At 41.2% G+C, this 24,763-nt stretch overlaps 2 protein-coding genes across 5 annotated transcripts in view; both read left to right on the top strand.

The window, feature by feature from the left end:
* ago1 (argonaute RISC component 1) overlaps positions 1-20,707 on the top strand; it is an 85,764-nt gene extending 65,057 nt beyond the window's left edge. The window contains exons 14-19 of the mRNA XM_034174124.1: positions 2,755-2,845; positions 13,639-13,833; positions 16,875-17,009; positions 17,098-17,199; positions 17,376-17,575; positions 18,533-20,707. Coding sequence (XP_034030015.1) covers positions 2,755-2,845; positions 13,639-13,833; positions 16,875-17,009; positions 17,098-17,199; positions 17,376-17,575; positions 18,533-18,641 — 832 coding nt within the window. The 3' untranslated portion in view covers positions 18,642-20,707. The remainder of the gene's footprint in view (positions 1-2,754; positions 2,846-13,638; positions 13,834-16,874; positions 17,010-17,097; positions 17,200-17,375; positions 17,576-18,532) is intronic.
* Positions 20,708-21,495: 788 nt separating this feature from the next.
* LOC117513890 (protein argonaute-3) overlaps positions 21,496-24,763 on the top strand; it is a 145,392-nt gene continuing 142,124 nt past the window's right edge. For 3 of the 4 annotated variants that reach the window (XR_004561745.1, XM_034174125.1, XM_034174126.1), the window contains exon 1: positions 21,497-22,140. Coding sequence is in view for 3 of the 4 variants with exons in the window: in XM_034174125.1 (XP_034030016.1) it covers positions 22,122-22,140 (19 nt within the window). In the remaining variant the exon portion in view is untranslated. Of the gene's footprint in view, positions 22,141-24,763 lie in introns of all 4 variants that reach the window. The other variant, XM_034174127.1, reaches the window with a different exon arrangement.

Raw genomic sequence — 24,763 nt, forward strand, 5'->3', positions numbered from 1 at the left:
CTTTGTATGGTTTTCCATGTAACGGCTGTGAAAACTCAGCGGATCTGTGAAATTCTGCAGATTTCATCATGGTGGGTTGTGTTTAACTCTGTAATCGTGATCGTCACTGAGTTTTTAAAATTTCTGTCGCAAAGTGTAAATTTTTTACGACATCGTGCAAGTTTTATAAGACCGCGGCAGTCCGCGGACACTGATCTGTGTGTTACAGATACAAATCAGTGTCCTCGGATCCGGAGAGTTTCGAGGAGAAAAAAGCCTGGCTGTTGCGACAGTTGTCGTAAAGCGAGACTGGTTGGTTGCTGCAGCGACGCTGTGTGTCTCCAGCGCGAATCTTAAGTTAAATGTAGCATGTGGACATCACAGACCTTTAGAGCTCTAAATTGTTTAAAAGAAGACTTGTACAGCATGTCTGTGTCTCGGACAGAAAGAAGAGGACGAGAAAGACGGTTTGAAAAAGTCTAAGGACAAGAATCCGTGGAATTGTCGCTGGCTTCGTCAACACATTTGAAAGATAAACGGGAAAAGCTGACTGTGCCATCAGGAAATGGTAAGAATTTTTCTCTCTCTGCAAAATAAACATTGTGCTGTTAAAACAGGATTTTAGACAAGATTATGTGTTTTTTTTTTTTTTTTTTTTTTTTTCTTCATTAAGCTAGACTTTCTTTTATTGGGGGAAAAAAAAGATTGTGGCTTTGAATGGATTTACATGGATTTACACAAGAATGTAAATTAGTTTTTATTAATGTAGACTTTTTTCATGGGACAAAGACACTGTGGCTTTGAGTGGATTTACAGGAATTTACACAAGAATATGTGGCTTTTTTACTATAAGGTATGTTATTGATATTTTACTGCAATTTTCAAAATATTCTCCAAGCTTTAGCTGTGGTTTTTGAAATGCTGTAACAGTCTTTTCAGTCTTCATGAATTTCATGTAGTTTAATTGTTCTGAGTTAATGCATAATTAGGTTTACAATTAAAAGGAAAGCCATTCCAGGTCCTACTTCCACGTCATATTCTGTTATTTCACCATGATCATTGACGGTTCAAATGAAAGGTTGAATATAGGGTCATTTAAATATGCACTAATTTTGAGACTTTTTGTTCCAGGAGATGCTGAAAATGTATCATTAGTTAAAAAATTAATTTGTATTCTGAGATCCCACGGGGCCCGAGACCCTGGCTCCTGGGGGCCTATGCCCCCCAGACCCCCTGCAAATTTTCCTCAGATTTCACAATTTTCATTTCACAGCCCTGGTGTAATAAACACAGTATATAACAGATTTCGTATAATGGATTTTTACTCACATCGGACAAAACGTCCCGCTTCATCGTAATGTACATATTTCCATTAAAAACCCCTCACATATACTGGACAGAGCAGTCTGGACATGCCCAGTAACAGAAGTACGAAATGGAGTTCAGTGCTGACACTCCCCGATTTGAGGACAGTGGGTACCATATTTCTGTGATTAAAAGCCTGGCCATTTTTTTTTTTCCCAAACCCTGCTCAGACCCGCTGCCTAACAAGGCTAGGTCTAATTGAAGGCCAGTGCTTATTAACAAAATGCTACTTGTTGTTTGCACTGTAATATGGTGTTAAGTTTCACACGCATCCCTGGGTATGATGGACCAAAGACAACCACTTTAGATCACAGCCCTGTGAGTGGCTGCAAACCCGCACACCTGCTAAATCGGAGACCGCGATGGGCTGTGATTTGTCATTTTTATATTTTTATTCCTTCCCTCCCGTCATATTTTAATAGTTTTTGCAGTCAACCCGCTGATTACATTTTGATCATGGATCAAATATGTTTGGCAGAAAAGTCTGCAAATATGACCAGCTTCACAACAGGGAGTTGGAAAAAGATGCTTAAATGAGCCGCAATTCATAGAGGGAAATTGTACGCATTGTACACAGTAAAATTACCAGTGTAAAACTAACACTGACAGTGTTAAATTAACACTGCCAGTGTACATATGGTCCTACTCTGGTCAGAGTGGGACCATATGTTCACTGGCAGTGTTAATTTAACACTGGTGATTTTACTGTACCGAAGTGGAGCTCCTTGAGGGACAAATTAATCCAAACAAAGCCACTGTTCCTGCTGTAAATTGCATAAAGATGCAATGGAGAAGTTTAAAAGGGTCACGTGTACGTTGTTGTCATTGCATGGACAGAGAGTTAGAGTTGCAGAACCATAAATCAGGCTTTAGGATTTTAAGGTACCAATCCGCAGCAGACTTAGGGGAAAAAAGAGTGACTCGACCAAATGCAGTCTTTTTAATTCATAATGGCCAGTGCTTATTTAAGGCAGGTGTTTTTTTTTCAGACGAAGTTTTAGCCGGGTCATTAAATGAAGCAGGTCCCAATTCAAGGTCAGGCGTCTAATCAAGGATATACTTATGCCTAATTGGTGTTGGGGACTCCCTGTAGATCATTCAGCATCTCCTGACTGACATCATCCGTTACATACATATAACGGATTTTGTCAGTTTTATATGTATAATGGATTTTGTCAGTTTTATACATATAGCAGATTTCGATAAGACAAAATTTGGTGGTCCACCTGATTCTATTATATGCGAGTTTTACTGTATTATATTCACATACAAACCTCCTGAATGTATCTCATTTACACAAGACTTAGGGGTATTGTTCAAAGCTATATTAAACATCTTATGATGTGATAACAGCACCTACTCAAAAGCATCCCCGTGCTGCCTTTGCTTAAGTTGTATTCCCCTTTTCAGGTCAGCAGTATTCCAACAGCCAGTTATCTTCCTGGGAGCAGATGTCACGCATCCCCCTGCTGGAGATGGCAAGAAGCCCTCTATTACTGCAGTAAGTCTCAGAAGTGCTATTAATTTAGCAACATTGGTGTAAATAAAACAGTCACAAGGAAAGAAAGTAGTGCTGCATGAATTGATGAAAAATTCATGTTGCAGGTATAGTAGGAAATATTTTGATTTACAATTGCGATATGGTAAATATATGTTCTTGTAAATCTATTTCCCTAGTTGACAAAGCTTCATGAGCAAAAGTACTGAAATGTATTTTAACATTTATTTAGCATCTCAGTTAAAGTCTAATCTAAATATTGTTTGATGTAGCAGTTTTCATTTTGGAATTGGGATGTTGAATATGAAAACTAAAAAGGATGATAATATAAAAGATTAAAAATTTTACACGACTTGACTTCTTTAGCAGTCATTTGATTAAGATTTTTTTTTTTTTTTCAACTTTGTTCCTTAAACATTAAAGCCAGGGTTGGTGGTCCCTGGTCTACGACACCCGATTTGGCCCGGGGTATTGGGATGGTGCTGTATTTTAATGCTGGGGGTCATGCAGACCACAGAGTGCCACAGTGCAGTACCAAGTTGAGTTATGTATACAAATTTTACCCTTTCATGGCTATCATAACAATGTTTGTCCAATGATGAGCCTTCCTAATATTGGGCCATGTGTTTCTGTTGCATGGAGGCGGGGCCCTTGTGGGCATTATTACGCGGTTAGATGGAGTCATCAGTGATATCATGGGACAGTTGATTGCAAACATAATTTTTTTTTATGCTCTTAATGGCAAGTCCATGGAGAGTCTGCTGAGTCATGGACCTGTTGACAGTTATGCCATCAAGTCACATGACAATAAAAAAATAAAACTTGCACTGTTTTATTTATCATGTTTTTCTGCTGCCATTCAATTGAGGGTGGCTGATATGATTATCTTTGTCTATGGCTGCTAATATCTTCATCATGATTTGAATGTGCCTCAAAACGTTTCGTTTTCTCTCCTCAGACTTCTTGATTGTGAGAGGATTTCTTTGTTTACCTCATTCATTAACATTCTTGTACTTGACCTGATGTATATAATCAGAAAAATGCAGAATCCAAATTCCCCACCCCCCAAGGCTAGAGACAAAGGTACCAAAACAGAGAATCGGTTCTTATGTGTAAAATAAAAGTTGGTAGCTGTTCTTGTGGGAGGTGATGGTCTAGTGGTTAAAGCATTGGGCTTGCATGGCAGCAGCCTCACAAAGTGGTGAATTGATGTATAAAGTGCTTTGAGCATCTGATGCAGATAGAAAAAGTGCGATATAAATGCAGTCCATTTTATTTTTAATTATTTCTTGTGGAGTTGACACGTATACAGAAGTCACTGTTTGGTTCACACCCCAGTTTAGACATCGTGGTTCAGTAGGAGTTAGGTTTTTGAAAATCCTTCAAATCTTTATACATTAGCTGTGCTGTCAGCCACCTTAGCACTGTCAGACAAAGTGTAAATGTAATTTTATCATTTGCGTTGGGATGAATTTACTGCACAGTGCCTTTTTGTTTTTATGTCCTGCAACATGTCGAGCCAGACCACCTTCAATATTTTGTCTGTTTTAAGTTTGATTGTTGCTCAATGACGGCATCTCATAACAGCTCACTCTGTACAGATTTTAAATCATTGTACGCAGTGTTGCTATTCGGCGGCCATTTCATCCATGAAATTTTACACTAAGTCATATCAAACATCAACTTTTGCCATAAGTTGGTGGCGTTGTCTGTCTAAACTGGAATGATCAGCCTGATCTCATACAGGAACAGTGACTCAGCAGAAATGTAGATTGGAATGCTTTTGCTTATTGGTTCATATTTTGTAAGATAAAGGTAAATAAACCATTTCCATTTATGTTTCCAAAGTTTCTGGGTGGAATAATGCGGTTGCTTGCTTCAAATGGTTGGTTTACTGTTCCCTCTGTTGGAAATCACGGAGTAGGCTGAAGGCATTGACCATCTCCTGCACAGACCCTGAGACAAGAGAGATATAGTCTGTGGACATGAACAGTGCAGCTCACTGTAATGTTGGTAACATATGGAAACAAATACGCACAACGTGTGTATAATGTTACTGTGCAGTGTCGTACAGCCTACTGTATTCTGCATACAGTTCTGTGCACCGACCAGTGACACAGACAAATGCATGTATTGTGACATCCCTAATGTCTGGGTTCCCGCGGGGTCTAAAAAAGTCTTAAAAAGTCTTAAATTCAGAAACTAAAATTTTAGGCCTTTAAATGTCTTAAAAACCCCCACATTTTCATCAAAGGTCTAAAATTTAATTTACTCAAGTCTTAAAAAATTACATTCGCTCTGTCCATTCTGAGAAGTGTCTGTAGAACAGAAAAATGAAACGCTTTCCAACCCGTTGTGACGTCAGACGCGTCGCTTCGGAAGCGGCACGGGGCGGAGATTGCGGTCACGTCACACTCTGGCTGTTTCACAACCTGAAAAAGTTCAGTGATCGCCATCTTGAATTTGCGTCGCCTGAACCACAAAAAAGCTTTAAAAAACAGCAGTAGAACCATTCTCCCATCACCCTGCTGGAAGAAGCTTTTTTTTTCAGCTACTTTTCGGAGTGACGCCGACCGAGGGAGGACTGATGACTTGGTGGGATATTGATCGAACCGCGACAGTGAGCCGACCTGCACATGCACAGAGAAGCTGGTCTTCAGGCATCATTCCTGGGCAGACCGAGGCAGGCAGCCAGGGTGATGGAGCAAACCCACTCAGTCCGAAATCTCCCACTTTTTGGATATATGCGAAGTCCCAGTTTGACCATCGGAGTTTACTTCTGCAGCTTTATTGAGGTGAGAATAATGTAAAAATAAAACGTGATGTTTGCTGAACTACTGTGAAGGTAATGATTGGCTAACGTTAGCGTAGCCTTTTAGCACAGTTGATCTGAGTGAACGCTTTAATTTTCTAAATGGTTCGGTCTTTTTTATTTTTACCAAATAAAGCTACAGCTTTTTTCAGACACCACAAAAGCTCAACTTTAAATAACTTATTTTTTCGGGCGTTTTTCTCTTTCTTTTTTTTTTTTCTTGTTTTTTCCCTTTTTTATATATAAACTGTTTAGTGTTTCTTTATATTTAAAATAATATTTTTATTTGTCCCAATCAGGAACATTTGCTGTGCAGACAACCAAACTTCCATTGATGAGCTGAACACCACGAAGTCCAGTCGAAAGAAAACATCTCTGCTTTTCAGCAACACCACCAGAGTTCAAAACTGCAGAAGAGACCTTCATCTGGTCCCGAGAATTCAGCAGAACATCACCTGCTTCTAAATAAAAGGCTCTTTGAACAGCAACTATTTCATTATTTTTTAAAAAGCTGTTTCATTTTATATTTTAACAATAAATGAACGGATCATTATGTTGCTTGGTATGTCCACTACCGCGTTCTGTACCTTTCAAATTTTTGTCATTTTCGTTTCCGCCAAGTGTATGCCACTGCCGTAAGTCAAGAATCGATAGTGTGGACAATGTGTGTTTGTGAAATGGGTAACACAGTTGTTGCCCAAAGGCTCATATGTGACTTTGTTGCAATGCATGGAGGTGTCACTCAGGTCCCACTCACCAAGGAACTTATGGCGTCTGTGGGTGCAGCCCGGTCAAAATACCAACTTTTTCTGGATCAGGAGCGTGTCAGAAAAGACAAGGAAACCCAGGGCCAGAAAAGAAAGATGGCCGAGCAGGCTCTGGAGGACCTGAAGAAGAGGAAGACAAGTCTGCAAAGTGTGTCCGCCTGTCTTTCCAGTGAGGCAGGGGCACTCGCTGAAGAGGCGGAGAAGAGAGCTGGCTCAGCTGCTTTCGAAGTCGAATGCTCTGAGAAGAGCACACAAAGACAAAGTCGCTGAAGTGAAAGCCCTTGAGGCTGAGATTAGCGCAAAAGGAGAGGAGCTGAGATATATGGTTGTATAGCGCCTTTTGAGAATTTAACTTTTTTCCGGTTGGTCGGTGTTGTTTATCATATTGTATATGTTGTGTATTATCACTCAATCTTGTTTTCTGCTTTTGGTGTACTTTGACATGTTTGAAACCAATACAAAATGACATGGTTTTGAGAATCAAATGTGATCGTCCTTTTTGGGGGGGGGGGGGGGGGGGGGGGGGTTCTTGAGGTTGGTCTGAAATTTTTCTCATAATGGTCTAAAAAGGTCTGCAATTTAACTTGGTGATTCCTGCAAGAACCCTGCTAATGTATTGTATGGCATGTTCTGTGTCACATCTACTTGCCACATGACAAGTAAACTCGTTTAACGAAATAATCCAAATATATATCATATTCAATATGTGCTGATACAGAGTCCCAATCAAATACTTCTGTTGGCGGTGCACTTGCACAAAACATTGCAAAGACAGTAACAATCAATCCGTTGTGCATGCTGGACAACTTAACAGCTCTGCCATGCATTTGGTGGGGGAATCATCTTTAACTGAGTTTTTTTCATGTCCCAGTTAACAAGACAACGTAAAAGTACTCTTGAGTGTAAGGCCTGGTTCACACGGCAGGATAATTAGGCCGATATCGGACCCGATCTTCCCCTTCCGACAATCTTAAGGACATCCCGGCAATCATGATGATGCTAAAGATAATCTTATCTGATATTCCTGCCATGTGTGGTGTGTTAAGAGCGCTCTAATCTCCTCGGAAGGATGTCAGGAGCGCTCCGATCCCAAATCGGGGATATTCAACATGTTGGATTTTTTGACCCGATATCACAGCGTGTTGTGTCCTCCGACCAAAACGAACACGCAGTCTGCTGAATGTGATGTGCAGCCAATCATCAGAAAGCGAGGTGACGGACGTACTGAGCAGCAAATAAAATCAAAACAGCTGGCTTACCAGAAAATCTGGTGGTCGCGCTGTCTCCACTCCTTTTAAAGAGCGTCTTTTCTTTTTCTTTTTGTATTGTTTTTTTCCCCTCTGTTTTAAATAGTCCACAAAGTATCTCCGTTTGTTTACTCTGAAGTCACATTTAATCTCAAGATTTTGCGAGATTTCCTGTCTGAGCTGGGAATGTTCATGTGTGAAATCTGTTCGTGTGTGTGGTGTTGTCCTTACCATGTGACTAAACACCACACACTATACGACGAAACCTGTTGGAGCTATTTTTTTTTTTTTTTTTTTTTTTTTTTTTAATCTTCACGTGTATGGTCTCTCAGGTTTTGGAAACCTAAAGATAATTTTAAAATCCTGTTGTGTGAACCAGGCTGAAGTCACTCCACTCACATGTGCTAATAATTTGTGAATGCTGATGTATTTTATTCCTCTCACTCTGAGCGTTAACAGGTGCATTTCCGGGTAACGTGTCACTCAACAATTCTTGTGTGACGCACATTTTAGAATGAGAAGAAACATTCCGATGATTGACAGACAGAGGGAAACGAACTTGCCCCGTCCGAAAATGAAACTTCTGAGTTTTCGTTCAAAAGTGATGGCTCGGATTTACAGACAGGAGACGACACACTTCACCACGAAACTCTTAAGTTTTCCAGAGTGTCTGATTTTGGAACCTAATGCTACGTTTACAGATAATGACGACAAGTCACGAATGCCACGAAGTACACATTCTTGGCCGCTGATCACGAATGTGATTATTCGGGGCAGAGGCATCAGGTGTCCTCAGGAACTGCTGCAACCTGTTACCACACATTACGATTAATGGCACGTTGCCGGAGAATTATCAGGAACCATTACGCACGGTCAAGAATAGTAGCGCATAACAGCGCATCCTTAAGTTCTGTCACGTTGTGAACAAGGTGAATTGTCTCCACACACACACACCCGTATTCATCCAACCGAATTCAGATCGCTCCAGTTTTTCAGAAGAACTTTGTGACTGCATGCGTAGTTGCACTCTGTGCCATGGAGTGGCGCAGAGAGGAGGAAAAGGACAGCGCCAGATGTGTGGCTTCATGCGGCTCTCATCTGGCGCATTTTTCCAAAAATCAGGCACATGCAGCAGGTGGAACACCTGCAGGAGCGCGCTGAAGAGCACTGAAATTTGACTATTAGCCGACTTGGTGTCAGCAATCAAACAATGTTGTGCAGCGCAGGGTTTAATTGTGCGCGCGCTTCTTCCTCCGCCGAACTGGAGGAGGTGTAGAGATGTCTGGCTGCACGTGAATCTCCTCTCGCTCCTCTAGTTCAGACTCGTTCTCCCGCTCATCGGTTACAGCAGGTGGAACACCTGCAGGAGCGTCCTGAGGAGCTTCAGGAGGAACTGTGGACCGACATTTGAAGCAGAGTTTAATTGTGCGCACATGACAGAAAACTGATGTCGTGGCGCCCAGTGAAATGTGACACGGCGTTACAAGTCGTGTCAAAACTTGACAGTTTCCGTGTCACTTTGTAATAACGCATGACAGTTTGGGCTCCAAGAACCATCACAGGAACCATTACGAACGTTGTCACATTCTATTAAGGATCAATACTCATCAAGATGGATCAATACGCTCAGTTGCGACCTCCACAACGTGAGACGAAATGAGGGTGGTGTGTGACATTCGTGGAAGATTTTTTGACAGGCAAAAACATGCTCCACGAATATCAAGAATATCACGCACCAACACGCACTATTAAGAAACCTATTCAGATGCGTTAAGTCACATTAAGAATGTCAGGAATGTGTCACGAATGACAGAAAAATGACATTGGTAACTCGTCTTGCTTATGTGTAAACGCACCTTAAAGTGTGGCACGGTGCTGTTTGTATGGATGCTGGTTTACTGAAGCTGTGTACATGGACGTGGGAGATCTCCATGGGGATGTTTTAACAGACTTCCTAACACAGAGATGGATTTGTTGCATTGGAAAAAGTCAGAATACATCATTTCCAGGAGTTAATGGACTTTATGTGCTACAATCGTGAGAGAGCTAAAGGCAGAACAGCAGCCGACAGTTGCACGCACATACGTGGGGGCTTTATTGTGCGTTTACATTTGAAAATAAATCTACCTCTGGGTGAGTCTTGCATGTTCAGGATTTTTGTGGTTTGTGGCAAGCTTTGTTTTTTCCACTTTGAGTGTGAATTTGGAGCTTGTGTGTGTGTGTGTGTGTGTGTGTGTGTGCACGCACACTGGGCAGGTGATGAGAGGCTCCTGCCACTGTGAATGCTTTTTCCCCGGCAGCAGATGTTTTTATGTTTATTTTTTTAGATTTTTTTTTTTTTTTTTTTGATAACAACACTCAAAATTAATCGTGCGCAAACCTGATCCTCCAGCAGAGATTGTTATTGACAGGATGCGTTTATGGCTCATGGCCACAGGTGCACTGACTCTTCTCAGGGCTGCTGCTTTTACTGCGACTGTATCAAAATGAACAGTTTTCACTTAAAAACGAGTCATCATAACACGGCATCACACTTATGTCAACTTTGGAATTAATCTGTGCCTCAGTTCTTAATGTTAACAGCTACTTTCCATTAAAGCGCACGCTGGGATGCTTCTAATAGCTACATCACCTGTCAGAAACACATGAGTACTCACAAGTACTCAATCTTGCCTTTCTAACTTTTTCACCAAACCATCCTCTGTTTCTTCCTAAATCTTTGGTCCCACCGAATAATAAAGTGATGAATAATAAATAATGAGCCACGTATGGATTTGTCAGAAATTTCAGTGATTATTTGAATAATGAGCCACCTATATGAACATTGCGGAAACATTTAAAAAACAGAGTGATTGCGTCAGCGCACAGCGCAGCTCATCTGATCAGTTATAAACGAGATGTTAAATCTATCATAAACATATGTTTAAAACTGCTCATAAGAAGGAATGAACATGCAGCTGTTTTACCAAGCTATTACAATATAACCATTACAAAGAATGACCTTTTAGGTTGTTCAAAATGTGCTCTCCACCTCAAACAGAGCAGGAAAAAGATTTTTAATTCATTCAGGAAAAAGAGAGAAAGAGAAGCAGCAGCTGAAACAGTGATTTCTGAAGTGATTAGAGGTCTTTTCAACAGCCAAGCTCTGACAGAAAATGATTAATCTGCTACGAAATAATTATTTTATATACAGCATCCAGCTCCCAAAGCGTGTGGGATTGTCATGATGAAGTACGTGACAATCCTATAGCCTGTCCTGTCCTCATAGCCACCAGTTACTCAGATTGTGGGCGTCTAACAGCCTCGTCCTCACCACAGACATGCCTCCAACATCCTTGTTTGTCCTCGTAGTACCTTGTACACAAACTGCCCCATGCTGTTGTTGCTAAATTTTGAACTTCTTGAAATTAGCGCCAAGCTCAGAGATGAGCCTCGTTAGCCGAGTTTTCTGCCTCTAAGAGCCACTATTCTCCCATATTTGTTGAGTAACTGGACTCGTAACAAAAAAAAAAACATGCTACATCATCATTCATTATTCCGTGGGACCAGGCCTTAACTCTGTCCATCCTCGTCACTCTCAAAGAAAATCACATCTTCAGCTCTGCCACCTCCAGCTCTGCCTCCTGTCTTTTTGTTAGTGCTACCATCTCTAAGCCGTACAACATAGCTGGTCTTACTAGTGTCTTGTAAACTTTCCTCTTTATGCAGATTTTCTTCGGTCACAAATCACTCCTGCAACCTTTCTCCACCCACTTCTCCCTACCTGCACTCTCTTCTTCACCTCTACCACACTCTCTATTACTTTGGACAGTTGACCCAAAGTATTCAAACATAATCTACTTTCACCACTTCTACTCTGTCTGTAACTGCACTATTCCACTGGGCTCCCTCTCATTGACGCACATATACAGTCTTGTTACTACTGACTTTAATTCCCCTGCTCTCCAGAGCATATCTCCATATTTCTAGGCTAAAGTCAACCTGCTCTCTACTCTCTATTACATATCACAGTGTCATCTGCAAACATCTTAGTCCATGGAGATTCCTATCTGTTCTCATCTGTCAACCTGTCCATCACCATTGTGAACAAGAAAGATCTCCTTTCTTGCTGATCCTTTGTGTAATCTTACTTCCACCTTGAATGAATCTGTCATTTAATTAAATTAAATCAAATTAAAGTATTTCCTACTACTTTTTACTCTTTATTTTACTTTGTCTTTTATTTGTTTTATTTTTATTTTAATTATGTACAGCACTTTGGTCAACTGATGGTCATTTCTACTGCACATCTCACCGCTATCACACTGTCCTTGTACATGTCGTATACTACCCTCACATACGTCTCTGCCACTCCACACTTCCTCATACAAGCTTGGGAAAAGCCCCCATGTGATCTATGATGTCATGACCAAATGTAGGTCATGTTGTCTGATCGCTTTAATTTCTCCCCTTCAGGGTTCGAAATTGTAATCCGTTTCCAGACATTGCAAATTTTGATCATATATCATATTATGAATCCCTTATTTAAATGTTAAGGAATAAAATTATGGTGGTGCCAAAGAAAACTCTTTTCATGACTTAAATCTTAAAAAACCCAAAGGCCGTAAAGCTTTAAACCTGAAAATGTACAATACCTGCCCATCTTGACTGATTCACTTAAACTTCACTGTGGTGCAGAGGCAAAATTGCAAAAAATTGTCACTTTCATCTACTTATGGACTTCAATGTTATTATAGTGTAGAATACAATAGGAAAAGAATACCTTTGTCATACCTTTTCTCCATAGGATTGGCCCAATTTTTTTTTTTTTTTTTTTTTTGAAAAAGTGATCTGTACAGTTCCCTTTATACAGAGTTGTTTTATATCTGTATAAAGGGACTCTAATCTGTACCCCCTCCCCCCCATATATCTATTTGTGAGTGCACGTTTTTTTTTTTTTTTGGAAAAACTGATCTGTACAGTTCCCTTTATACAGAGTTGTTTTATATCTGTATAAAGGGACTCTAATCTGTACCCCCCCAATATATCTATATTTTTGAGTACACATGTTTTTTAAGAGCAGATAAATTTTAAGAGACCCTCAGTCATATTTTATTAACTAAACTGTCAAGGGGTAAAAAAAATATTAAAACAATATTCCAATGGCCCAAATAATCATTGTTCCATGCCTTTGTGGTGACGCGTAATGATTACTGAACAGTTCAGAGGGTGTAACTCATCTTTGGCTGAACCAAACATTTCAAAGCACGATCATAGTTCTTTTTCTGGTGACTGCATTTATTGGTAAATGTCGTGACTCACCTTGCATTAAAAGAATACTTTCAAGGGAAACGCCTGTAATCAGTGCCACCTCTTTTTCACATTTGTATATACAAAAAGTGAGGTTGAACAAAAGGAGGTAGTGAGGCCATAAAAGGAAATGCGATGGCTCACGACTGAGTCATATTCAAAACGAAAATGACGTCAAACCTCGTCCGCCCTTCACCTAATCTCCGCTGTGGTTAGCAGTGCTGTTGCCTAGCAATTATGACAAACCACCCCAATCACATGCGCAGTGGACGGAAGAAAATAAGCGACTGTGTTGATCTTTGTGGCTGAGAGGAAATGTGGTGAATAATGATATGGACTCTTGTGTGATTTGGGCGAATGAAAACAAAAGGTTTATGCTGAGCCTGTTTATTTCCCAATGGTTGCCTGTAGAGGATGCTCATATACAAATAAATGCATTGGGTCAAAGAAAATGATATCTATGGAAGAACAGTGTTGTACAGTGAGGTTATTTTCATTCATGTCTTTAATGATAATGTTTTCAGCTTTGGGGCTCTGTGTCTTACTCACAGACTTCATATGCTCCTGTGGGTTCCAGATGCGCCTCCTAAAATAATTCTCTTTGTTTCCCATTCAATGCATGATGTTTCAGTTGACTCTCTAATGGTGGTCAACTTTCGCTACTGTCGCTCTCTCACACAGGTGGTAGGCAGTATGGATGCTCATCCCAGCAGATACTGTGCCACAGTGCGAGTTCAGAGGCCCAGGCAGGAAATCATTGAAGATTTGTCTTACATGGTGCGTGAACTGCTAATTCAGTTTTACAAGTCCACCCGCTTCAAACCAACCAGGATCATTTTCTACAGAGATGGAGTTCCTGAAGGACAGCTGCCACAGGTATTATCATCCCCAAACAAGCTGGAACCCAATTGTTTTTGTTGCACCTTAACATTCCAAAATACATCTTTGACCCTCGTGATGCTCACAGTCTTCTGCATGGTGTGATCCCTTGAAAAAAACTGACATTTGTCTCTTGTGATATTGAAATCTGGGCATAAGCACATTCACTAATGAGCCTCAGGGTCTATACAAGATTTATAATATAATACTGAATGTTATGTCGCGGGGTAACTGATTTGACAAGAAAGGAATCTTGTTGAATATAATTGATGTTAGAGTTGAACAACATTGCGGGAATAAGTCATAGTTTTTTATTCATTTTCTTTCATTCATTCATTTTCTGTCACTTATCTGGGTCCGGGACACAGTGGCAGTGGACCAAGCAGCTTATCCCAAATTACCCTATCCTTGGTTAAGTTCTATAATGTTTCCTGGGAGATCCTGAAGTGCTCCCAAGCCAGCTGGGAGGTGTAATCCCTCCAGTGTGTCCTGGGTGTTCCCTGAGGCCTCCTCCCAGTAGGACATGTTTGGAAGACCTCTCTAGGGAGACGGCCAGGTTGCATCTTCCAGTGATGGGAGTTTTCCGTGAATTCTCTGAATTCGGGGTGTTTACTTCCTTGGCGTGTGTCTGATTTACTTTATGATCTGATTTCATAATGGTCGTATTTGTAATATCGTTTGGAAATGTCTCTGATGTGATGCCACAGTGAATATTAAGTCTCACATTTTCGAGTCCTGATCCGAGACTGATGTACGCCGCTCATGCCGCTTTACTGCAAACGCCGCGCCATGTTGAAACTACAAAGAAATGGATGGAAACATTGTTCTGCTGCAGGGGGACGATTTAAAGGTCATCAGGAAAATTCAAGGACCAAAATACTGACCCGACTTTTTTTAATCATCATTTATATGGAAATCATTTAATCATCAGGGGAGGTGATGGTCTAGTGGTTAAAGTGTTGGGCTTGAGACCAGAGGATCCTTGGTTCAAGGTCCTTAATCCCTTCGTTGCTCCCGGTGTGTAGTGAGTACCTTGTGTGGCAGCACCCTCACATTATTTGTAATGGCCCAGTCACACGGCACATGACGATTCCTGAACAAAGGGAAAAAAGTAAAAAAAAAAAAAAAAAGTCACAATTCCTTGAGAAAAAGTGGATGAAAGAGCTTTATCACCAAATAGCCTGTGAAGCAAAAGCGCAAAACAGACGAAAGAGGAACTAAAAAAAACAAAGCAAACGCTGATCTCGACGCATTAAATGAAACGCGCCTGGAGCCACAGCTGGAGCAGTGTGTGTCTGCATTTCTGAGTTCCAGGACTCGGCGCTGGGACGGAGCTCATAGCGCTTGAGTCATGGAGAAACTGCAGACAGAAGCTGTGGAGATCTGTGCACACGTCGGTGGACCCACCTGCTCTGGTTCCTTGTCCAGAACAAAAGTGGGATCGTCTCCTTCATCATCAGAATCCGCACTGTCTGCCGACATGCTGCCCGCTCCATCTTGCTCCAATTAAAAGAAATTGGTGTGCCGTGGTCACTACTGTATCACTGTATTATGTTACTAAGCTATATATATTGATTTATAACAGAAAACTGTCAAAACGGGGAAAAAATATAAGTGCAAAGATGGATTGAATATATCAGAGCAGGAAATTGATCAGTCCATGTGAACGTGCATTGACTCCCCATGTGCGGTTATTTCCACCAGCTGATCCACAATGTGAATTGTGCCTTCCAGAACAGCTGTTTACATAATCATTTGAATTATATTTACCTGTTGCCACATGTACATAAGGGCTGGATTGTCATTCCTACACTCATATTGTTATATTTAATAAAAAATAATAAGCGCACGCAGGAGCTGCTGCTGTCGCTGCGTCCAAGTACCGTCAGAAATTACACAACTTTTTTGTTGTTTCAAATTCAGCAGTTGCTTGTGGCAAAATAATTAATTGTATCCACACAAAAGATTCATTCTGGCCTATAAGGTGCTTGAGCCCATTGAAGCTGACCACCCACCCAGATAAAAAAAAATCCAATCAAACAGGCTGAGTTTGCCCTGTAATTTCCTACGGTACATGAACGCAGCGGCAGCAGCGCTCCGAAACCGACTTCTGCACTGCGTGAAAACATTTATCTGGTCGAACAAAGTCAATCTAAACGCTAACGTTACAAAAACTAAGCAAACGATAAACGTCAAGAATGACAGCAAAACGAAATACGGAGGAATTGAGGTTTTCGTTGCCCTTCATTCAAATTTTTCGACAGCTTAAAAATCCTGATGAAGCGACCACTGCAGAAACAAAGATGAGCGAAGGTTACACGATGCCAACCAAACTCCAGATTTTTTGTTTCGTTAGGGCTTCGCTTCCCTTCGTTAAGTGCCGTGTGACTGGGCCATAAAGAGCTTTCAATGTCTGATGTAGATTGAAAAGTGCTATATAATTGCAGCCCATTTATCATATAATCATTTATTTGGCAGCATGGTGGCTTAGTGGTTAGCACTGTTGCCTCACAGCATGAAGGTCATGGGTTTGATTCCCACCTGTGGCCTTCCTGTGTGGAGTTTGCATGTTCTCCCCGTGTTCGTGTGGGTTTCCTCCAGGTGACCTGGTTTCCTCCCAAATCCAAAGACATGCAGGTTAGGTGGATTGGAAACTTTAGAATTGTCCAGGTCTCCCTTGTAAAAGAGATGTCGATCTCAGTGGGACTAACCTGGTTAAATAAAGGTTAAATTTACATTGGAAAAAAACTAACACCCCAGTAAGTCTTTTGATATATGATGATGATGATTTTCTGAAAACCTAATCCTTGAATTTGGTGAGTTACTAGATGACAGCATCTGCCTGTTTTTCTGTCAGGCCTTTCACATTTTCACTCACTGCATTTTAGAGGGTACATGCCTCGGCCTGTTTTGTGCCCTCTTTGAAATCAATACATAGGCATGTCAGTATGGAAACAATGCATGGTGCAGCTCTCGTCAATATTGTACAATCTGTTGGTGTATTGTTGCATGCCAATAAATGATACGGTTGTATGTAGATTCTCCACTACGAGCTGCTGGCCATCAGAGACGCATGCATCAAACTGGAGAAAGACTATCAGCCGGGCATCACCTACATTGTTGTCCAGAAGCGTCACCACACGCGTCTCTTTTGTGCTGACAAGTCTGAAAGAGTAAGCCTTGATGTGCATTCTTGTCACAGCACCCCCTCCCATATATTTAATTATTATATGTTTAGTAATCATCTCTTTCCACTGCTAGATTGGGAAGAGCGGCAATATTCCAGCAGGGACAACAGTGGACACCAGCATCACCCATCCCTTTGAGTTTGATTTTTATCTGTGCAGCCACGCAGGGATACAGGTAATCATAAAATAAATGATTTTCTGGGCAAGTGTTGTGTTCTGTGGGTTGTAAAGTGTTTGAATCAACTGTAAATTGCAACATATTGATGTGATGCCAAAAATGGAATTTGTTTAGGTTTTTTTTTTCCATTTGGATGTCGTGTTAGTTTGTGTTGTCTTTTTTTATATTTACAGGGTACCAGCCGTCCATCTCATTACTACGTCCTGTGGGACGACAATCGCTTCACTGCTGATGAGCTGCAGATTCTAACCTACCAGTTGTGCCACACTTATGTGCGTTGTACCCGCTCAGTCTCCATCCCTGCTCCAGCCTACTATGCTCGTCTTGTGGCCTTCCGCGCACGTTACCATCTGGTGGATAAAGAACATGACAGGTGAGTGTGGTCAGAAAAGATGTAAAACTTTGGGCCTCATGCAAGAACAGTTTTGTGAACTTTTCCCCAATTTGTTTTGCCCCACGCACTCACTTATTACGAGCATGTTAGTTTCAGAAAATACTCAAATTCAGAAAATAATGTGTTTAGACATGTTGAATCCCACCTGTGTGTAAACCCCATGTGTGTTCACAAGGATAGTGAATTGGCACATAGTGATGCTGTGTCAGACGTGTCCAAGACAGAGGAACTTTACGAGTTCAGAGGTCGCTGTCCTGGTATCAGAGTTCCACCAAAGAAAGTCTATCATTTTTGTCAGTGTAAACTGTGAAAGTAAAGGACCTTGTAAAGCCAGTGAATAGAGGAGAAAAAAGTGAACCAGTGTTCTTTTTGCCATTTCACCCTAAATTGTTGAAATGAGGACATAATTTGATTTTACATGAAAAAAGTAAGTCCCTTCGGCTGCTCCCTTGTTTGCACTCGGGGTCACCACAGCAAATCCAAGGTGGATCTGCATGTTGATTTGGCACAGGTTTTACGCCGGATGCCCCTCCTGACGCAACTCTACATTACATGGAGAAATGTGGCAGGGTTAGGATTTGAACCCAGAACCTTCCGAACTGAAACCAAGCGCATTAACCACTTGGCCACCACCCCTGCTGATTTTACATGAAAACGGCTTTAAAAAAAAAAAATCTCACCATGGTAATTGAGAACTGCCATGAAGTCTCCCTCACAGTGATGAACAAAAGAATACGTGCTGTAAGAGGTTTTGCTGGAGGTGACAGATCGACCTACAACCTGTCAACCTCTGGGCACTTTCTGGAGGCATGTGGGGGGTTGTGACCACAACATTTGGTGGAAACTTAATACCTGCTGAGGAGTTTGTAAAGATAAACTGTGAACATGTCAGTAACCTCTATTTCTGCATCTTTCCTCCTTGTCGTGTCTGTGCAGTGGTGAGGGCAGCCATGTTTCTGGTCAGAGTAATGGTAGGGATCCCCAGGCACTGGCCAAAGCTGTCCAGATTCACCATGATACCCTGAGGACCATGTACTTCGCCTGAGCTACATCAGCCTCCACCGCCATCATCATGTCCTTCCACCTCATTTCTACCTGAGTGGGCAAATTACCCGCCAACACCACCTCATCCCAATTCCTTATTCCCAATGACTTCCCACTACACAATCTCCACAGTCCAACCAGTGAGTTAACCCAAATACAAGAGACGTCACCTGTAAAACAAAAGCAGACTCTACAGCCTCATGCACTCAAAAGGTTATGAATATTGTCATTTTGTTGTTTTTACTTTGGTAGGACTGTTGCTCTTTTTATGTTTCATTTTTAAAACATGGTTATTGTTATGTAATTGTATTGTTATGCTACCTTCACACTCCTTTATATGTAAGTATGCAATACGGATGGGAAGGAAAAAGGTGATAATAGAAAAAAATTGTAAGACTTTTAACTGCCGTCACAATGCTGCCTCTTTGCCATCTGAATGCCAGACACCAGTGTTCCAAGCCCCTTGGTATGGAGTCATCCTCAGGGGTGGTCCTGGGCATGCACACTTACATGTATTATTTTAATGTTGTCATTTTTTTTGTTTTGTATGTTTTTGTTTTTGAAACAGCCTTGAGGAGTCTGAGGTATGGTACATTAGCACTTAGTGATAGCACGTAGGCTGCACCAGTCCTGCACAAGAGGTCGTTAGCACACGTGAAGCTAGCACCTTCTGCTCTTTATGTTAGAGTTCAAGAAACTGCATATGTAACATACTGTAGATACAGGAGAATCGTGCTGCCGCACTCTGTGCAGGTTAGCCAGTCCCTTAGAGAATTAGCCCATAGAGGCAAGTTTAGCATTACAGAGGGACCATTTGTAAAGCGTGTATCAAATGTACTTGCACCCCATGCACCTAAACCAGCATTATTAACCAGCCAAAAGTGATGCCAACCAATAGAAAAGGGGCACTTAAGCAGAAAGATAATCTTATTTCTGTATGCATTGCTCTTTTAGGATTTGAGGCACTTTTTATTTTCTTAATGATTTATTTCAAAATGGTGATCGGTTTGTCCTGAAGCATAACAGGCAGACTTTGAAGTTTTCACACCCACACTAGCATAGCTTTCAGAACAAAGAGATAACTAAGGCAATAGTCGAGGTCAACACTCCAGTAGGATTGAATGCAGTCAAATGTACGTCTGCGATCACTTAAGTGCTGCAAAGCTGAACTGTCACTCAGCAATTGACCTTGCTCTAATCATTCTGCACATTCCAAAATAAAGTGCCACACCAAGCACTACCAACTTCTATCCACGCACTTATCTGCATGCAGACCTATCCTACACGTGACGCCCTTTGTTCACAAAAGCTCTTTGCTCAGACACAACATGCAGGCATTCGCACCAGACAGCACAAGCACACACGTCTCTGCCATTGTTGCATGCTGAGACCATCTTCCTCAATGCACTTGTTCCCTTATTTCACTGAAAGCCAAACTGCTCTGTTCTCACCGTTTGAACATTGTGTACCTGCCACAACCCCCTACACTGTGTTAGCCAATCCCCATTGGTGCTCTGAGTGCATGGGCAGCACAGATTAGGGTGGGCCAGTTATTTCTGCCTTTTCATCGAGTCACTTTCTGGGTTTGTGTGTGTGGGTGGGTTGGGTTGGGGTTGGGGGGGGTGAAACGCATGTAAATTTTTTTTTTTTTTTTTTTTATGACTGGATATCCTGAGCCACCTTATTTTGGTTTTCTTAGAGGTCAGAGCCTTGTGCTAAACGCTGCCTGTCTATTATTTTGCCTCGATTGTGTAATGTCAATTCCTGTTTTTTTTTTCCCTCCCCTCATTTTTGTTGTTGTTATTGTTGTTATTATTATATTGTGGCTTGTTTCAGAGAGTATCCTCAAGAGGGCACTGTAGGGAGAGTCTCAAATTTCACCTCAGTTGCCCTTTAAGCGCCTCAATCTTGTCTGGATCAAGCCCCTTTTGAGCCGAAAGGGAACAAAAGATAGATATCAGACAAGTTTGATTTTTAAATCATGTTTATGACGTTTCATAATCACAATGCCTTTGTACACTGTTTTACTGATCCTTCATTGTGTCCGAGGTGATTTGTAAATATATATATATATCTATATATATATCTATATATATATATATATATATCTATATATATATCTATATATATATATATATATATTAACTATTAACTAATATTATAGTTTTATATATATATATATATATATATATATATATAAAACTATAATATTAACCTGTTATGTATTTTGGCTCATAAGTTGCTGGGCTTTTGACAGATGGGGCCAGTGTTCTACCCCCTGTCTCTTTCCTTAAAAAAAAAAAAATCTCAGCATTCTCAGCAAGACTGAAGCCACATGCAGTTCTTCACTCACAGAAGCCACAAAGCACCTTGGAAATGGGGCAGACAAAAATGGCAGTCGCTCCTGGAAATGCATCATGTGGACCCAATAGAGAATCCACTCGGCTCCGCGCAGCCTCACAGACTGACGAAGCAATATGAAGCCACTGATCACAAATGGTTCTTATCGCAGCACTTCCCTATAGATTTGAATGAAAGGTAATGGACACATTATTTTGGCTCTCTGTAATGTGACCGTATGGGGGTGTTGATGGGAAGGGTTATTTTTTAAAGAAAATAAAAGTTCTTTTTTTCTATTACTTTTGCTTTATTTCTGGAAGCAGCACGAGAGGAATCTGATTTGTTGACAGATGAATGAATGCGGGGTTGCCTTTGGCTGTGGGCGGAGTTTGAGCGTGCTGACGTCACGGAGCAGTGTCCACCTCTTCCTGTCGGTGCAACTTCACCATATTTAGCTGCTCGCTGAAGCCCCGCACGCACTGGAGCTGTCAGGCAGTGGGGAATATATAGATATAGATACATATATATATATTTTAAAGATTTATCAGCGCCTTCAGCTGGACAAACGCTTCTATTTTGGCACGGTGACATAAACTGCAGAACGCGGCGTTGTTGGCATTAGTAAAACGGGGCCGTGACATCGGCTGTTTTTTTTTAACGAGGTAAAAGTACAGCTTTCGCCTGTCACAATTCCAACTAAAGAGCCGAGCTAGCCAGCTACTAGCTAACTGCTGTTTAAAATAAAGCCAGCTACGCTTCGGTTGGAGGTTTTTATTTTTGTTACATTTGTCTGTAGGAATTCGTGTGAACCCGTTGACCTCGCTGTGATGATATCCTGACAGCTCGCCTCGTCCACGGTGCTCAGCCTAGCTAGCGAGCTAACGCGGCTAACCAGCAGGTTTTCGCGGCCACTGCGTCTCGTCGAGCTAACAGCCGCCGACGCCGCCGCAGCAGCTTTCGCCGGGGAGTGAGAGTTAAGACGCCGCCCCGGCCTGCCAAACCAGAGGGCCCCTCTGACAGGCAGCACAGACCGGGGCAGTCGGACAGCGCCGCCGAAGAGCTTTGCCCACTCTGACGGAGGAGAGTGCCTAATCTTCAACAACTTGTGATCCGGGAAGTGAACCGGGCAGGGACCTCATGAATGGAAATCGGAACTACAGGTAACCTTACGCTTGAGGTCAGCATTTAAGATGGACATTTTGCATGGTATTACTGCGATGTTACTACCTATAATTCACAGTCCATGCTGAAATGTAATGTGTACTAGTGTTATACTACATTCTATGACCTGAAAAGGATTTTTAGCCACTCCGGCTATGTGTGTGTGTGTGTGTGTGTGTGTATATATATATATATATATATATATATATATATATATGTATATATATATATATATATGTATATATATATATATGTATGTATGTATGTATGTATGTATGTATGTATGTATGTATGTATGTGTTTAACATTCATGCACTGTATTTTCACAGCTATTACCAAGTGTTTCAGATCAGGCTTCAACTTGTTTAAGCTTGATTAATGATTGTTTAAATTTATTACAATTCTAAGTGTGTAACATAAAGTAAATAAAATAAAAATAACGTGAATGATGCAGGAAATGAAAACGTTTTTTCCCCCATTGTGGTCCATACAAAATATATCAAGTTCGAAAATGGGAAACGTAAAGCTAATAATAATCGTGTAATATAATTTGAAATGAGTTAATACGAGTAAATGGGAGTTTAAGTAGTGGTCGCCTTTTCGGCTGTCCCTGTATGTTCAGGGTCGCCACAGCCTGTGTGATCTGTACACCGCCTGTAGTGTACAGGTCTGCATTTGTGATTTGGCACAAGCTTTATGCTGGACTCCCCAAAGCAACTCCAGTTTTACCCGGAGAAACACACACAACCTCATGTCTTCCTGAAGGTCTCAAAGTACTGATCAGGACCTACTCTGTTTACCATCTGAGTGGATCAGGCAAACACTGAGCAGCTGTCTGTGAAACACAAGGATTGGTGTATAAAAAATGTAGACTTAAATTACATAGAAACTAGAAGTTCAAAACTTTATGAAACTCTGAATTAGTGAATAAAAGTTAAGTGATATAATACTTAAGTTTCTCCTCCAAAAGCTGATCATATAACATTTATACATGGTGTTTAAGTCTTTTTTAAAACATTTACACAACAGTATGTTCTTAAACCGTAGAATTCTTAAACCATATTTAATTTACAGATGGTGGTGACCCCTGTGTAATTCTTTAATTGACCCCCTACCTGGTTGCCTATTAAAGTGGCCAATTGGTTGGCGTATGTGTGCCAATTTTGGTGCTCTTTTCCAGAAATGAATGATTGTTACTGTTATTTGCTCCACTATTAGTGGTTAGCATTATTGTCTCAGCAAGGCTGTGGGTTCGCTTCTTGCCTCATGCTTTTTGTGTGGAGTTTGCATGTTCTCTTGTTCACATGGGTTCTCTCCTGGTGCCCCGGCTTTCTCCCATTTTCAAAGATGTGCAGGTTAGGTTTTGGAAACCTTAAATTGACTGTAGGTGTGTGCGCCACGGTGATTTGAGTTTGTCTTTCTACATGTGGCCCTGCAGTAGACTGCCATCCTGTCTAGGCTGTACTCTGCCTCTCACCCTATGACTGCTGGGATAAGCTCCAGCTCCCCCTTGACCATTGATTGAAGGGGAGTCTGTATCCACCTCACACTTGCAGAAATGGGGAATAAATTCCTATAGGCAACATGGCTCAATAAGGACTTTCTCCTTTTGGGGGGACAGGAGTGGTGTGTGTGTGTGTGGGGGGGGGTGCTTATTATGAACAGAATCCCTTTAGTGAGTGTTTCCATTTGATATTGAAATTGAAGGATGCTTTTAAAACAGAAAACCAAACCTGTAGGTTGAGAAAGATGTCACACTGATTCGTTTGTTGCTATTTGCTCAAGACAACCTCTTACGAACGTATCATGATGTTGCCACCTCTTGGTGCTCAGTGTGATGCCCGCCGGCAGTTACTGAGGATATTTGTAGATGTAGACAGCTTAAAGGGATGTTTGGGTGTTTTCAGCACTTGGCTAAATAAAATGTGATTCTTTACCTACATTTTTTTAAACTGGATACCACCCGGTTTAAAAAATGACAACAGATCCTGGTATGCCTTGATCTACTACTGGGGAGGTGATGGTCTAGTGGTTAAAGCATTGGGCTTTAGACCAGAGGATCCTCTGTTCAAATCCCAGCCTGACCAGAAAACCACAAATTGTCAGAATTTGACACCGACCATGAAACCGTTTTATTCTTTTTTTTCTTTTTTTTTTCTTTTTTTTTTGGTCATAGTGGCAGTTTAACAGTCTCAACTGCGTGGCTTTGTCTCAGCTGTAATGGAACCTTTCCTTGGTGACTGCAGTCTCTGGTCAGCTAGAACAATTCCAGGTGTTTGCAGCATGAGGGACCAGGAGGTGATTTCCCAGTAAGAAAGCCCCGACAGTAGTTTCAAATAGACTAAAATAGTTTTCTGCTGGGCGCAGGTGTGTCTATCAAGCTGACAGTACACATTAGAGTCTGGCACATTCTCACAGGCTGAATGATAAATGTTTGACAGAAGCAGAAATAAAACGTTATATTTGACCCCGTTCTTAGTCAGATATGTACAGTGGCTTGCAGAAGTATTCAGCCCCTTGGTATTTCACACGTTTTAATTTGTTTATGGCATTTCAAATACATAAAGTAAACCAGGCTTCGCAATGTAAAAATTTCTAAAATTATCTTCCTTAGACTCAAAC

The sequence above is a fragment of the Thalassophryne amazonica genome, chromosome 7 (genome assembly GCF_902500255.1).
Source record: "Thalassophryne amazonica chromosome 7, fThaAma1.1, whole genome shotgun sequence".
In the NCBI taxonomy this organism is placed as follows: domain Eukaryota; kingdom Metazoa; phylum Chordata; class Actinopteri; order Batrachoidiformes; family Batrachoididae; genus Thalassophryne; species Thalassophryne amazonica.